General features: G+C 43.9%; 1 protein-coding gene across 1 annotated transcript in view; it reads left to right on the top strand.

Moving 5' to 3' along the window:
- The window catches only part of LOC146399492 (uncharacterized), a 112,537-nt gene that overhangs the window by 32,204 nt on the left and 62,738 nt on the right, over positions 1–17,595 (top strand). Inside the window, exon 4 of the mRNA XM_084979577.1 lies at positions 10,294–10,394. Within this exon, the coding sequence (XP_084835703.1) occupies positions 10,294–10,394 (101 nt within the window). The remainder of the gene's footprint in view (positions 1–10,293; positions 10,395–17,595) is intronic.

Here is a 17,595-nt window from a genome sequence, read left to right as displayed (position 1 = left end):
AATAAAAATCCTTATTTTATACATTGACAAGCTGATTCAAAAATTCATATTGAAATATAAAGGACCTAGGAAAATGAAAACAACTTTGAAAAATAGGAAGAAAGATTTCACACCATCTTAGTTCAGTATTTATTATAAAACTACAGTAATTAAGATACTGTGGTATTGGCATCAAGACATATAAATAGACCAGTGGAACAGAATAGAGTAATTGAGATAGTCTGATATTGGTTCAAGATAAACAATATGATCAATAGAAAAAAAGAGTCCAGAAATGAACTCACATCTATAAAGTCAATTGATTTTTTACACAGATGCAAAGATAATTCAGGGAAGAAAATATAATATTTTCAACTAATGGAGATGGAACAATTGGATATTTTTATGCAAAAAATAATTCCAGACTAATCCTCACATTATATACAAAAAGTAAGTCAAAATGGATTGGAGATCTAGCTGTAAAAACTAAAATTATAAAATTTTTAAAAGAAAACATAGGAGAAAATCTTTGTGACCTTAGGTTAGGCAATTTTTTTTTTTACATTCAAAAGCAAAAGAATAACGCACACACTTACAAAATTGATCAAGTAAATTGCTTCAAAATTAAATACTCAAAGGGTACTGTTTAACAAATGAAAAGATAAGCCATAGAGTAGAAGAAAATGCTTATAAATCACATATCTCATAAATAACTGGTATATGCAATATATTAATAATTCCCAAAACTCAGTAATAAGAAAATAACTATTTTTTTAAGTGAGCAAAGATTTGAACATAATTCATCAAAGATATATAGACAGAAAATAAACACATGAAAAGATATTCAACATGATTTTTCACCATGGAAATACACATTAAAACCACAATGAGGTACTATTGTGTGCCTATTAACATGTCTATGTGTTTTTTGTTGGTTAGGATGTGAATGAACTAGACCTTTGATACACTGAATGTAAAATGGCACAAATGCCTGGAAAATGGTTTGATACTCTCTTAAATAGCTAAACATACATTTTCCATAAGATCCAGCCTTTCTGCTTTTAGACATCCAGGTGAAATTAATGCCTATGTCCATGCAAAGACTTACATAGAAATGTTTAGAGCAGCCATGTTTGTAATAGCCAAAATTAATTAATTTATTGATTGATTAAAATAAAACCAAATGATTGTCTTTAGGGTAATGGATAAACAAATTGTACCATATCCATAAAATGGAATATTGCTTAGCAATAAAAAAGGAATGAAATATTGATCCATGGAAGGACATGGATAAAGCTCAAAATAATTATGCTGGTAAAGAAGCTGAACAAAAAATCAGCACAGCCTGTATGATCCCACTGATATAAATCTATAAAATGTGTGGAGTTCCCCTGTGGCCCAGTGGGTTAAGGATATGATGTTGTTACTATAGGGGCTCAGGTGGCTACTGAGGCAGGGTTTTATCCCTGGCCTGGGAACTTCCATATGCTCCGGGTGCACGCCCCAAAAAAAATTACTAGAAGATGTAAACTGACCTGAGGGACCAGAAAGGAGATGGGTGTTTCCCTGGATTGAGAGGAAGGGGTGGGAGAGTGATGACAAATGGAAGGTTTGGGGTGGGGTGAATGTGTTGATCACCTTGTGGGGTTGGTTTCATAGGTACACACATATGACAGCAATCAAGTTATACATTTTAAAGACAACATTGTTTATTATACCTCAATAAGGCTGTTAAAAAAAAATAGGGCAGGTCTTGCTGAAGCAATGTGTCAGTGGCCCTGAGATTGGAAAAGGCAAGACAGAGGCAGAAAAACCACTCAGGAAGATGCTCAGAAATCCAATTGTCCTTATACCTAGAACCAGCTTTACAGGCACCCATTTTATGTAAATAATTCTAATATAAACATAAGAATTCTGGTCTATTAAGGGTTACTTCATTTGTACTAAACTAATAGCTAGTAATGAGTAAGCAAAGCCTAAGCTGGTCCATTTGGAGCTTTTGTGCTACTTACAAAAGCATCCCTGGTTCCTGCTGCTCTGTTACTCCATAAGCTGTGTGCCTTTGTCCAGTGCACAGCCTGCACAACCATCCACAGCAGCCCTGATCCTAGAGACCACATGGTGTGATGGGAACAGCACTGACTGCCAAATCATGGTTTAGGTCTTAACCATATGGCCTTAGGTGACTCACCTAAAAATTCTCATGCCTTGGTTTCATCACCTTCGTTTCCAGCCCAATGGGGCTTGCTTGAGATAAGGACTATGATTAAACCTTAAAAGCAGATATGGGCCTTATCAGCATGTCCTGACCAGAAGGTGAGGGACAGGAGGCTGGTCTGGAGTTCAGGTGTTAATATTCCTCTATTAATAAGAACATCCCAGGAGTCTTTATTAATCTTTTTTAAGATCCACGTTATTACTAAACAGGGCTGTCTTAGGTCAAACTGTGAGAGACATGTGTTTCTACTTCTTCTGCCTCCACTGCTACCTTCTGGGCCCTTTTTCCTTATAAGCATCACATCCAGGTCCCATGACCACCCCTCAGCTGCCCAGGCCCACTGAGAATTCCCTCCCATCGCGAGGTTTGCTTCCCTGAGTTCCCAAATCCATCATCCCTTGCTCCCATCCTAGCATCTCTTTGGTACATAGATATGAATAGAGAGGGGTGAGGTTTACTAAATGGATTCACACTCAGGTTAGTACTGATGACTAGGACCAGCTCTTTTTTTTTTTTTAGGGCCATACCTGCAGCATATGGAAGTTCCTAGGTTAGGGGTTGAATCAGAGCTGCAGCTGCCAGCCTACACCACAGCCACAGCAATGCCAGATCTGAGCCACATCTGTGACCTACACTGCAGCTCATGGCAATGTTGGCTCCTTAACCCACTGAGAGAGGCCAGAGATCAAACTCACATCCTCATGGATATTAGTCGGGTTCACTACTGCTGAGCCACAGTGGGAACTCCAGGACTAGCTCTCTTAACGTTACCCTTTCAAGAGACACAAATTATTTTAAAGTAGATGCTTATTTACTCCAAAGAATATCTTTCTAAGGGTGGAAGTTGATAGCAAGTAGCTAGCTCTTGGGGCATAGGATTGAACGGATATTTCAAAACAAACCTCTAAATTTAGTGCCTCTAGATATCCAAAATAGTCTCCAAAATGTTAAGCCATTTACATTCACTTTTCCAAAGCATAAGTTTCTTTATATACAAGTGGGTTCAAATCTGTTTCTGTATATCTGCTACGAACTCTGCACAGGAAATAATGGAATCCAATATGAATTTTTTTTTAATGTTAAGCATCTGATACACTGATTGAAGGCTGTCATACATTGTTTCAGATGCTGCTAGTGCCTGAAGTTCAAGCTGGTAATTGCAGTGATTGAGCTCAATATGCTTGTCAATGGCCCAGAGGATGAAGTGTGGAAAAATTTGCTGATGGCCCAAAAGTGTTTAGGGTGGAAAGAGCTAAGAAGGGTTGTGAGGTTTTTAAGATGGCTTTAATAAACTGATGACAAAACAAACATGAAGACTGATAACATTTCGCAGAGAAGGTCCAAAGGTAATAAATGTGGAAAGAAATAATTTAAGCTCTACATAATTTAAGCTGTACACACTGATAGACTTAGATTTTATGTTAGTTTCAGAGGGAAAAGACTTGCTGTAGGAATCAAATTAATACAAAAAATATTTCAGTAAATATCTAATCTGCAGTGTCCTGAACAAAGGCCAAAAGAGTCTAGGTATGTACTCAGAAAATGCGAGGGAAAATAACATAAAAATGTGGTGGATGAGACTAGGTGCCTGCCTAACAAGCTCTCTTCTGCTGATTTTGTCCTGACGTTTTCCCCCAGTTGCCCCAGCCCCAGAAAATGAATCAAGATCTCTCTAAACCAACAGTCCCCAAAATATGATCCCCAGACCAGCAGCAGTATGATGACCTGGCAGTTTATTAGAAATGCAGATTTTATTAGGCCCCTATCCTCAGTATACTGAATCAGAAACTTTGGTGGGGGAACACAGACGTTTGTATTTTAATAAGCCCCCTTCCCCCCACTCCCGAGATTCTGATTCATGCTGAAGTTTTAGCAACACCAATCTAATCCAATTAGGGTAATCTTAGTCCCTTTTACCAATGATTACATTCAGGATAAGAATGAACTCACTTTAGGCCAATGAGATACAAAGAAAGTCTGTAGCAGGTGGGGGGGGTGGTATTGTTTTTAAGAAAGATATTTCTCTCTCAGATGTAAAGGGGAAACACATCGCAGCCTTTGGCTGTAGTTCTGTGAGCATGTGATGACTGGAGCCACAGCATCCATCTTGTGTCTATGAGGAAGCATGGCTGAGGACTGCAGAGCAAAAAAATCATAGGTTTTTTTGTCACTAAATTAGCCAACCTTGCCACATCTCTACATCCAGATTGTCTGGCTATGTGAGAAAGTAAACCCCTCTCATGTGATACTCCCTAATCTTACATCAAGTGTATTTTGGAACCACTCTGATCTTATATTCTGTACTAATATAACAAATATTTACTTTTCTCAGGTTTTGTTTTTTTGGGTTTTGTGTGTGTGTGTGTGTGTGTGTGTGTGTGTGTTAGGCCACACCTGTAGTATATGGAAGTTTTCAGGCTAGGGATTGAATTGGAGCTGCAGCTGCCAGCCACAGCCACAGCCACAGCAATGCCAGATCCGAGCTGCGTCGGCAATGCCAGATCTTTAACCCACTGATCAAGAGGCCAGGGATCGAAGACGCAACCTTGCGGTTACTAGTTGGGTTTGTTACCACTGAGCAGCAATGAAACTCCCCTCAGTTATTTGTAAAGCATCTTTAGTAATAGAGCTACATGCAAACAGAAAAAAATCCTTCCTGGGGCTAACACAATCCATCCAGCTCAGGATTCTGTGTGAATGAAAGACACATTGGAGGAAAGTCTAAAGGTATGATTGTTCTTGATCTCAACCTTGGAAAGTCAAAGTCGCAGACAACGCACTTTTTCTTTTTGGCTGCATCCACAGCATATGGAAGTTCCAGGAGCAGGGGTCAAATCCAAGCCATACCTATGCCACAGTGCAGCAAGGCCGGATCCTTAACTCACTGTGCCACAGCGGAAACTCCAACACTGCACTTACATTTCCCCCCAAATCCCATTGTGAACGACCATTTACGAATCTCCTCAACTCTTCCCATTGCTATTCATATCATGAATTAAGGGGTCACGCCATAGAGGCCAACCTCATCTCTAAGATCGCCATGATGAGACATAAAATACAGACAGATGCATGGTTGGAAACCCGCACAGAGAGGAGGCAAAAGGTACTTCTTACTGGTGGCTTCTTCATATCCTGGCAACACGTGTTGCACGGGCCAGTGAACAAAGTCACAGGAAAGAAGGCAGAGTGGGGGAGTCAGCCCAACAAACGCATCCTTTTCTGTGCACCACCCAGCTTAACTTTCCACCAACTTTTTACAGTGAACTCCCCCCCATGACTAACTGCAAAAGCAGGTGGGGTTGTCCTCATGCCCCCACGGGTCAGGAAGCTTAGGCTTTACGGGACTGACAGCAGGAATTGTTCCAAAACCAACTGTCCTCCACTGAGAATCCCCTGTCAGCTGTTGGATGGAGCTGGCTCCACTGAATCCAGCCCTCAAAGAATGCAGAGGGGAGAGGAGATCTCTCAGAGACAAAAAGCAGACCTCGCAGGGTTTTAGAGCTTAAGACCAGTATCTTCCCCTGCACTCGGAGCCATCAAGGAAGCCAGCAGCCGCATCTGGAGCCCAGATGTTCCAAGCACATCTCCCTCTGAGCAGAGGCTGTCCTAGTCTGCCCTGGAGCTCAAGGAAGGTCATGAGAGGAGGTAGCCTTGACCCAGCCAGGAAGCCAGAAGGGCAGCCCCTGGTCACAGTCTTTACCCAGGCTGGAGCCTTGAGTTCAAGGTTTCTGTGTCTCCTTTTCCTCCCCTTGGAAGGCAGGCTATTCCCATCTCCTCGTGGAGTGAGGATAAAATAGTACAAGGGGATGGGAGGAGGCAAAGATTGTATGGCTCATCACATCCCTGTGGCAGGAACACTGTTCTGTCCTCACCCAAATCTGTCTCTGAGACCTCTTTGCAGCCAGATGAGGTCATGTGACTGCCTACAAGTAGGATGTAGGCAGAAGTGATGAGCATCACATCCGGAAAACCCACCTCTGCCATCTCCACCATCCCTCTCCCCTGTCTCCTAGTCGTCTGCATAGGATCCAGCAGGCAGCTCAAAAGCCCTAGAGGATAAGGGAGTCAAGGAGCTGGAAGGAGCACAGAAGGCCCCCTGCCTGGTAGGTACAGCCACCTCAGATTGTTTTGGAATGAAAAAACTCACAAAGGATAATCTCCAAAATATACAAACAACTCCTATACCTCAAAAAACAAAAACAAAACCCAAGCCAAAAAAAAAAAAAAAAAAAAGGGCAGATCTAAATAGACATTTCTCTGAAGAACACAGACAAGTGACTAAAAAGCACGTGAAAAGATGTTCAACATGGCTAACTATTAGAGAATGCAAATCAAAACTACTATCAGTCAGAATGGCCATCATCAAAAAGTCTACTAGTAATAAATGCCGAGGAGGGAGAAAAGGGAACCCTCCTACACTGTTGGCAGGAATGTAAATTGGTGCAACCACTACAGAGAACAGTATGGAGGTTCCTCGGAAAACTAAATATAGAATTACCATATGATCTAGCAATGCCATTCCTGGGCATGTATTTGGACAAAACCATGAATTGAAAAGATACGTGCACCCTTATGTTCATAGCAGCACTATTCACAATTGCCAAGACATGGAAGCAAACTAAATGTCCATCCACAGAGGAATGGTAAAGATGTATGTATATGCAACAGAATACTACTCAGCCATAAAGAAGAATGAAATAATGCCATTTGCAGCAACATGGATGGACCTAGAGATGATCATACTGAGGGAAGTGAGTCAGACAGAAAGATGAATGCCATATGATATCACTTATATGTGGAATCTAAAAAAATGGATACAAATGAACATATTTACAAAACAGAAACAGACTCATAGACTTTGAAAAGAAACTTATGTTTACCAAAGGGGAAAGGTGTGTAGAGGGAGGGGTGGATTGGGGGTTTGGGACTGGCACATGCACACTATGGTATATGGCATGGATGCTTAACAGGGACCTGCTGTAGAGCACAGGGAACTCCGCTCATATTCTGTGATAAGCTATATGGGGAAAGAATCTGAAAAAGAATGGATATGTGAATATGTATAACTGAATCGCTTTGCTGTAACAGCATTTTAAATCAGCTATACTGGAGAGTTCCCGTCGTGGCTCAGTGGTTAACAAATCCACCTAGGATCCATGAAGTTGTGGGTTCGATCCCTGGCCTCACTCAGTGAGTTAAGGATCCGACACTGCCGTGAGCTGTGGTGTAGGTCGCAGACGCGGCTTGGATCCCACGTCGCTGTGGCTGCTGCATAGGCCGGTGGCTACAGCTCCGATTAGACCCCTAGTCTGGGAACCTCCATATGCTGCGGGATCAGCCCTAGAAAAGGCAAAAAGACAACAACAACAAAAATCAGCTATACTGCAATAAAACTTTAAAAAATGAAAAAATCTTTTTTTAAAAAAAGACAAAACTCTTATCGTGCTAAACCATCTTGGAGTATGTTGTAGTATCAAGTATTATTTGCCCTTCCTAATACAGGCTCTGAATGTGCCCTAGAGAAAGCGACTGAGGGGGCACCTGGAACCTGGGGGTGGGGCACGGGGTGGCAAATACATTTAGAGAGGTGACCCATAATGCACAGGTCGTAAGTGCATCTCCTGTTCACTGAATAATCCCCCTGTATCAATGCTTTTTCTGCTCCCATGAAACCTCTGTGCGTTATCTGCTTGCCCCTCACCTCTGGCTGGCTGTCAGGGTCTATACAGATAGCCAGAGGCATATTAAACAGACTTCAGGGAGTTCAAGGCCTAAAACAAATTAGCCCAGGCAAATTGCCCCCGGGTGAGCTTTTTGTTTTTCAAAGACAACATTGGCATACACAACCCACACCATCTCTTGGAACCTGTGCGTTCACTGCTGCTGATTTCATCCATGGCTGAGGGTTGACAAGTGGCAGGAGGGCTGGTGAATGTATACCAGGTGAATATCAATTTTCATTGGTTTAGTAATTGACCTGCAAGATTTTTTTATATATGAGTTCTACAGACATGAGCTCTATCGAGTCCTTATTCCAGAGATTGCAATCCTTTTAGATAAATATTTTCATGCAAAATATTCTGACAGATATTTTTTATGTATGAATAACATGATCTGAACAAATTCAGGGTTTTTTTTAGTTTTATGGAGGTATAGTTGATTTCCAATGTTGTGTTAATTTCTACTGTACAGCAAAGTGGTTCAGTTATTCATATATATGTATATATACATTCTTTTTATATTCTTTTCCATTATTTCTTATCCATTCAGGATACAGAATATAGTTCCCAGTGCTATTCAGTAGGACCTTGTTGTTTATTCATTCTATATATACTAGTTTGCATCTGCTGATCCCAAACTCCCAATCCTTCTCTCCCCCGCCCTGTCTCCCCTTGGCAACCACAAGTCTATTCTCTATGTCTTGAGTCTGTTTCTGTTTTATAAATAATGAACAAATTTGTCTCTGATGCTCAGACGTCACCTTGCTTTTACTTGGTATTTTTATACTGTGGCAAAATATACGTATCATAAATATACCATTTGAACAATTCTTTAGAGTACAAATCATGGGCACTAATTATGTTCAAATGTTGTACAGCCATTATTGCTAATTTCTCAACTTTTCCAACTTTTCCATCATCCCAAACAGAACCTCTCTAAACATTAATAATTTCCCTTTCCCCCTTCCTCTAGCCCTTGGTGACCTCTCATCTCTTTTCCATCTCTAAAAATATGCCTATTTTGAATATTTCATGTAAGTGTAATCACAAATGGTCCTGTGTCTTATTTTACTTAGCATATTATTTTCAAGGTCTGCATGCCTCAGAACATCACGTCCTTTTAGAGCTGCATAGTATTCCATCACAGGCATACATTTTGTTTATCCATTCATCTGCTGGTGGACACTGGGTTGCTTCCACCTTTTGGCTATTGTGAGTAGTGCTGCTATGAGCATGGGTGTTTAAGTATCCATTCCTACTTTTAGTTCCTTTGGCGTAAATATCCAGGAGTGGAATTGCTGGGTCATGGAGTAATTCTACACTTAGCTCTTTGAGAAACTGCCAGACCGTTTTCCATGGTGAATCTGCAAGGCTTCTAAAACCCAGATTAAAGAAAAAATGTAGAAGTCGGCCCTTGTTATGCCAGGGGGATGCCTGGGTGATTAGAGCACCAGGTGGATCTGGAGCCCTGGTTAGCCTGGAGCACGTACCTCTCGGCGGACTGGCTCTCCTGGCCATCCCATCAAAGCCTTCACACCTGAGTGACTCCTAGATACAGAGGTAATTTGCCATGAAGCCCACAAGGCTGAGCTCCAAGGCTCTCACTTGTGCTCATTCCTTCCAAGGCCCTGGGGTGCGCCCTTACAACGTGGTCTTTAAAAAAAAATTTTTTTTTAATGGCAAAAGTAAGATAGTAACCCAAATCTGTTAAGACCACTGCTTCTTTTCACTCCAACTTCCCCTTGTGTTGGATGTTGCGATGCCCATGGGCATTTTGGAGAATGCCCATAGTTTATTCTAGAAGCTACTGGAAGAAAAGACTCCCCAGTGTTTAAGTCCAAAAATTGAATGACTTTCGGGAGGTGTGGAGGGAGCTGGGCTAGGTGCTTGAGATGGTGGTGACCCGCCCTCAGGAAGCTTGAGGCTCTGGGTGGGCTGGGAAGCAGCAAGAGACACACATTATTAATATTTATAGCAAAAGTCAGAACGTGCAAACCCCACAAGGAAGTGTGATGCATCCAAAGCAGCCAGAGATAACGCTGCAACCGGAGCCAGGAAAGAATTTGCAAGTATTGGTCCAGTGGGATGGCCTGGCGGGGTAAATTACCCCCAGCCGACAGTAGACTAGTGTCAATCAAGGCACTAAAGGCAGGAAAAGACCCGAAACTGGTAAGGAAATTTGGGACCTGCATTTTAGAGCAGAGGGTCAGCAAATGCTTCCTATAAAGGGGCAAATCTTATTTTAAGGCTTTTCAAGCCCTGTGGTCTCAGTCACCAGGACTCAGCTCTGCGGTCATAGCGTGGAAGCAGCTAGAAACAGTATGTAAATGAATGGGTGTGGCTGCGTGCCAATAAAACTTTATTTTACATACACAGGCAGAGGGCCGGAGCACCCAGCTAAGGAGACTCCAGGCCCTGAGAAGTCAAAGTCACTGGAGGTCTGTGAGCAGGAGGGTGACATTGTGACATTGCCAAAGGTATGTATTTGGAAAAGAATTCTGGCTCTGGGGTAATACTGAAATGGGAGGAGGTGGAATTGAGTGTGGAGTAACCTCGGAGAGGCTGTTACAGGGTTTGGAGTGAGAGGCTGGAGTTAGGGCAGGGGGAGCAGGAATGAAAAGGCTCTCTTTATAGGGCACTGCCTCTGGGTGTAAAGCGTGAGGAAGGGAGTGAGAGCTGAGTTACAGATGGGGTCTGCGACTTAGGGCAGGCTGGCCGTTTAAGGAGGGGGTTGGGGATTGGATGTGCCACTGCAGGGGTTGGGCAGCTGGGACCTGGCGGCACCGCCTCCTTTGTGCCCAAGGCCACAGAGCAAAGGCTGCGGGGGCTGGGGGCCGGGGGCGGGGGGGTGGGGGCGCTCCCGTGTAACCCCCAAGGCTTCCTGCGTCTGGTTCAAGCAAGTGATGCCCGGCGTCCCGGAGCCTCTTTCCATCTCCAGGGACAGCCCGGCCAGTGGCAGGCTGAGGCCATGCCAAGGGACCGTGGCAGCTGCGTGGGTGGGCCAAGTGGCTTTCTAATGACATTGTGCTCCAGACAAGACAAAATTATGTCTCTTGAAAAGCATGTATGACCCTGGAGGCCGAGTGCGTCTAGGGGAGGTCAGGTCTCGTGGAAATCCCAGGCAACCAGTGGGGTTCCAGAATTCATTTACCTGCCCGTGGAGTCGGGCAGGAAGAGCCCGGGGCGACCCAGCAGCCCCGTCGGGGACACGTTCTGAAAAGCTAGAACGCATTTAAATGGAGCGGGTGATGCTGAAAGAAAATGTGCCGTTTCACCACGAATATCTCATCATTTCTCCCCGGAACTTAATATAAATACCCTCCTGGAAAAATCATCTAAAGATTGGGTTTTCGCCTGTGTCCTACAGCAGACCCTCTCCCTGCTGCTCCGCGTGCTGAGACAATTTAGTTGAAAAGGAGCCACCTTAGATTTCGCTGCATTTATGTTTGACAAAGAGGCAGTTTACTCACTGGTTACATGCTTTCTTGCTGAGACGGGAACGTCAAGGTTTGGCGGCTATTGAAAATGGTATTTGGATACTTTACACACACTTTCTTGGGAATTTATTTTAGAGGCAGAGCAATAAGAGAAATATTCCTAACTTGGACATATAAATAGGATGCTACCTCTTGGGGTTATTTATTTCCAAGGCAATCAATGGGAAAGTGCTAGGAAATATATTCAGGGTGATTTCAAACCTGATGCCAGTCAAGTGAGTAATCTTTCCATACGTTATGTGATTTTTTTTAAAAAGATGAAATGGTAAAGAATTAAAAGGCACTGTGGAACTCAGACTGTAAATATGAATATAAGATTGTCAGTTCTTTCGGGGCATGAACAAATGTTGATAGTGAAACTAAATAGTGTTCATTATATTCATAGACATGATACTTTATTATCTTTAAAATTTATTGAAGTATATAGATTTACAAAATGGTGTTAATTTCTGCTGTACAGCACAGTGATTCAGTTATGCATATATATACATTCTTTTAAAAATTCTTTTCCATTATGGTTTATCACAGAGAATGAATATAGTTCCTTGTGCTATCTATGTACAGTAGGATCTTGTTGTTTATCCATCCTATATATAATAGTCTGCATCTGCTAATCTCAAATCCCAGTCTGTCCCTCCCCCACCCCGCTTGGCAACCACACATCAGTTCTCTATGTCTGTGAGTCTGTTTCTGTTTCATAGATATGTTGATTTGTGTCCTATTTTAGATCCCACATGTAAATGATATCATATGGTATTTGTCTGACTAAGTATGATAATCTCCAGGTCCATCCTTGTTGCTGCAAATAACATTGTTTCATTCTTTTTTATGGCTAAGTAATAGTCCATTGTATATATGTACCACATTTTCTTTATCCATTCCTCTGTCAATGGATATTCATGCTTTCATGTCTTGGCTATTTTAAATAGAATAGGCACAATATTTTATTGTATTTTATTATTTTGCTTTTTAGGGCTGTACACATGGCATGGCTATTTTAAATAGAATAGGCACAATATTTATTTTTTTATTTTGCTTTTTGGAGCTGTACCTGTGGCACATGGAAGTTCCCTATTTTTTTTTTTTTATTTATCTTGGCTATTTTAAATAGAATAGGCACACTATTTTATTTTATTTTATTTATTTCATTATTTTGATTTTTAGGGCTGTACACATGGCATGGCTATTTTAAATAGAATAGGCACACTATGTTGTTTTATTTTATTTATTTATTATTTTGCTTTTTAGGGCTGTACACATGGCATGGCTGTTTTAAATAGAATAGGCACAATATTTATTTTTTTTTTATTTTGCTTTTTGGAGCTGTACCCGTGGCACATGGAAGTTCCCAGGCCAGGGGTCAAATTGGAGCTACGCCTGCTGGCCTACGCCACAATCATAGCAACACAGGATCTGAGCCATGTCTGTAACCTACACCACAGCTCACGGCAACACAGCATCCCTGACCCATTAAGCAAGGGCAGGGATCGAACCCATATCCTCATAGATCCTAGTCAGATTCGTTTCTGCTTCTCCACAATGGGAAATCCAGGCACAGTATTTTAAATATAACTGGTGATTTCAGGGTATTTAGAAACTCCTATTTTTTTCCAAGATGAAAGGTCAACTAGCTGGGATCCAAGTTTCTCTGACCAGACTAAGGACATCCCCAGTCATTTCAGTGGTTGAGTTTCCATTGCACTTACACACCATGGGCCCTGTCAGTATTTTTTAGCAAAAGGGCTAAGACATGATTGTGAGAAAAGGTTACACAGGTCCTTTGTTTCCTTCCCACCAGAGCTACCATGAGAACACAGACTGGCCCAGGAGCTTGCCTGGCTAAGTGAGGCAGAGGGCGGGAGGAGGGGAGATTTCATTTGGTCTGCTTGCAGCCCTCTTCCTGATAAAATCCTCTTCCTGGACTGTGTGAAAGATTATTTCGGCCTTTTGGAGGGCCTGATGGAAAGGGCCAGGTGGTTGGATCAAGAGCAGATGCTGGTTTAATATCAGTTTCCCAGTTTGGAGACCCAGGTTGGCCATGGGCCTGTGGATCCCTGCCCTTGAAAGCACATCATGACCAAAGGTTTGGAAACCCACATCTGCATCCCTCTGTCTATAACCAGGTGAATGGATCTCACGACGGAGCTGGTTACTTACAGTTCTGCTGGGGGCCCGGGTGGTCAATGCAGTTCAGGGTGACCTGAACCCAGGCCATTTTATGTGCTGTTGGCCTTGGTCTGGACACAGGCAGCTTCTCATCCATAAGGGGCCTTGCCTGCAGGCCTGTGATGCTAATGACAGGAGGATCATTACCTGAGAGACCAGGCAGGGTGCCGTGTGGGTGACCCTGTCTTCCTTGCCCTGCGTGGCCCTCTTGGTCCCCTTCCAGATATGCTCTTCCTTTTTCAAGGCCCTAAGGACCGCCTGTTCTTGACTACCCTTCCCCTCCCCACTGCCAGCTACCTGCAGAGCTTAACCTCAGGCACAAATCTGTACATCATCAGAGTTCCCCGGTGGCCTAGCAGTTAAAGGATCCAATCTTGTCACGGCTGTGGTGTGGGTTGGATCCCTGGTCCCGGAACTTCCGCATGCCACAGGCATGGCCAAAAAAAAAAAAGAAGAAGAATCTACATCATCCAAATCTTCACGGGATGGAGTTCCCACTGTGGCACCATGAGTTAAAGATCCAGCTGGTCTCTGGAGTTGCTGGTTCGATCCCCAGCTTGGCGCAATGGGTTAAGGATCTCCCACTGCCGCAGCTGTGGCATAGGTCAAAGCTGTGGCTCAGATTCAATCCCTGGTCCAGGAACTTCTGTATGCCATGGGTGCAGCTGAACAAAGGAAAAAAAAAATCTTCATGGGACATTTTCAATGAGCAGCTTCTATAGTTGGCAGAGTCCTTGGCTCAGATGGTGGAATTAAAATTTTTGTTTTTTGTTTGAGGGTTTCAGGCAGCAAACTGGCAGAGAAGGACATATGAGGAACATGTCTTCATGCAGATGGCAGCCCAGCTTTGGCCCCACTGTATCCACACCGTGGGCACACATACTTGGCAATATTTGATGATGAGATCACAAGATAGAAATATGTTGATTCTTAGAAAAGAAATTTGGATGCCAGTTGGTCCGTGTGAATTTCAGTGAATTACATGGTTTGGACTACACTACTTGACCTTCAGTAAGTGAAGGCAAACAGACATCATTCCAAAGTCACCCTCAGTAGAAATGAGGTGTCTCACTGTGGATCAGAGACACCTCCAAACACACTCTGCCTGATTTCCCTCTCCAGCCGGTTCTGGTTTGGCCTACTTTCCCAGCCCCAGTCGACACAGCTCCTGTGGCTATAGCCTGAGAAAGGAAGTGACCCTCTGCGATGAGAGGGGTTCCCTGGTGACATCCAGCCAGCTGGCCACACTGGGGGCCCATCTGGGGCCCACACATGTAGGCCAAGAGAATGTGCCAAGATCAACAATGATAAGATCTTTGCACAGAATTCCTTCATCCTGAGGGGCAATGAGGCTGGAACGAGAGACAAATCTGAACCCAGCTCTGGCTTCAAACATCCTTGGCCAATGGAACCAAACTACATTCAGAGAATAGTCTAGTTCCAGGGACAGAAGAAGAGAAAAAAAGAAGAGCCAGGCCAAGGTCATGGCTGAAAAACTTTGGGTACTTTTGCAACTCAGACTGAAGCAGCTCTAGCAGCTAAAAGGTCAAAGCATCCTATAGATAAGTTCCAAGTGGCTTTGATGCTGGAAAGCGTCTCCTGCCAGAAAGAGCTCCACTGGGATCTGTTGAGCGACAGCTTTTATCTATTTAGCCCCACATATTCCTGGACTTGATTCTTATTCTCTTCTGATTGGCCTTGATGCCATGCTCACTGAAATTAGCAAAAGCAACTCTGAAGGGAAAGAAGAAAACCAACTTGTGTTTGGCAGGTGATAAGATACCTGCCCTAATTGGATCCAGGGCTCTGGACCCGATGTTGCCTGATCTTCCCACATGGCCATGCAACTGGGGAGGAGAAATTCCCATCCAATGACCACGGAGGGGGCTCCCTGGTCTCCCATGGAAGAGACAGCGATGGCTGACTATCATGACCTCGGTGGGGGGTGGGGTGCCTCTCCACCTGCATCTCTAAAGGTCTTCTTCCTGATGGACTTCAAGATACACACAACTGGAGTTCCCATTGTGGCTCAGCAGTTTAAGAACCTGATATGGTCTCTGTGGTGATATGGGTTTGATCCCTGGCCTTATTCAGTGGGTTAAGGATCTGGCATTGCCATGAGCTGTGGTGTAGGTTGCAGATGAGGCTTGGATCCCCCGTGGCTGTGGCTGTGGTGTAGAGTGGCAGCTGAAGCACTGTTTGACCCCTAGCCTGGGAACTTCCATATGCCACAGTTGCGGCCCTAGGAAGGAAGGAAGGTGGCGGGGGAAGGAAGGAAGGGTGGAAAGATTGTCCTGCCTTTGGAAGGGGAAATATTTGATGGGGCCGGAAATGTGGGAAAAGATTTCTGTTTGTTTAGTGAGAGGAACTGTGCTTTTTGATGTCTGTTTTCACAGAGGGCGGGATAATGGGTCCTCTGGCCAGAGGACCACCCTGGCTACCCGTTGACTGACACTCCTCAGTCAGGTTCATGGTCACGGGGACCCTCCATAACTTGACTGCTAGCTAACTGGTCTGTTCTCACTTTCATATTCTCAATCTCTGCACTGGGGACATACCATTTGTTAGATGTCAGACTCTCTGTGTGCATTAAAAAAAAAAAAAAAAAAGACACTTGCCTTTTGTTAGTGCTCTGCTATTCAAAACAAGGACTGAGAAAGTTGGAGGAATTGGAGCTTAGACTTTAACTTTCACAGCAGATGTTTTTGCATTTATTTTCCCCCCAGGAGGACAGGAAATGCAAATTGTTCATTTGAGCAATTTCCATCCCTTTTGGATGGCCCCCATCCGCTCACTCGCTGTGAAATGTGCAGAGCTCTTCAACCAAATTGTATGGGATCATCTTTCTGAAGGGAGAAAACCTCGTTTGCAGACTTCAAATTAGAGGGCTGCTTTAAAGCAGGCAGCAACCAGAGACTCAGACTACCCCAGTCCCAGCCAACCCGGGCCCTTAGGGAAAGCAATGCTTGATGCTTAGCGGCTCTGACACCCCAAAGAAGTGGCAGGAGAGTGAATGGCGCTTATAAAAAATGTATACATCATTAGCCGATGGTTTGAAATTTTAAGTCAAGCATCTTTCTTACGCAGTGTACTAGCGAGCAAACTTTCAAAGGCTCCTTCTCTGCCCAGGCCGTGCTCAGGCCAGCTACCTGGTGTCAAGAAGGGGGAAGAGATCCTAATTAGGTTTTCCTTTCCTCCGCGGGAAACCGCCTTCTGCAGTTGAACGGCTGGCGCTCACTTCCTCTGCAAGTTCGGTTTCCCTGGAACGCCGAGGCCAGCAGAAAACTCCGGAAACCGAAACCAGGCAACCTCCAGAGTTCCCAGAGGAAACTGGACCACCCTGATCCTTTCTAAAATGGGTGAAAACTGACCAAATTACAAGTCAGGAAGATGGTCTCCGGGGATTGAGCCTTTCTGAGGTCTCAGCACATTTCCACTGGACGGAGAATGCTGCGACTCAGGGTTTTGGTTTTGCATCCAGATCAGAAAAATATACTCCAGTGCAGTTTTCTCCTTAGGAAGAGAAAGCAAAAGGACCATGACTGTCCCACCATCCCGGAGGCTCCAGGAGAGATGGACAAGGCAGGGTCCTGCTCCCCCACTCCTCCTCTGGCTGCCCAGGACTGTCTGTCCCATAACTCTCACTCTCTGTGACCACTCCAGCTGGACAGCCACGTGACAAACGTTTACCACCGGGCCAGCCTTCCAGAAGCTCAGTCCCATGGAGCTGGATGACAGGGATTTTCAGTTTTTAGCTAGGAAAGTTTCACCGTTTTTCTCCAGTGGCTATAAAGTCCTGACTTCCTTTGTTTCTAATGAAACACACATGCGCAGAGAATGCCCAGCTCCTGCATCTTCCCTCCACGTGAGAGTGTGGCCAGTGGCACCCCCATCTGCCTGCATGTCACTGATTTGTTGGGCAGTTTTAAACAGGTCATCTAACCTCCCTGTGACCCAAGAGGAACACGAACCTCTTGATGGGTGTCCCATGCTCTTTAAATCTTTGGTGATCTTC

The sequence above is a fragment of the Sus scrofa genome, chromosome 10 (assembly GCF_054392235.1).
Source record: "Sus scrofa isolate SSC_HxYL_T2T_F1_AM1 chromosome 10, Sscrofa_HxYL_maternal_Yorkshire_Landrace_v2.0, whole genome shotgun sequence".
Lineage (NCBI taxonomy): Eukaryota > Metazoa > Chordata > Mammalia > Artiodactyla > Suidae > Sus > Sus scrofa.
The sequence above is the reverse complement of the archived record's forward strand: the minus strand, read 5'-3'. Positions and strand labels throughout refer to the sequence as shown.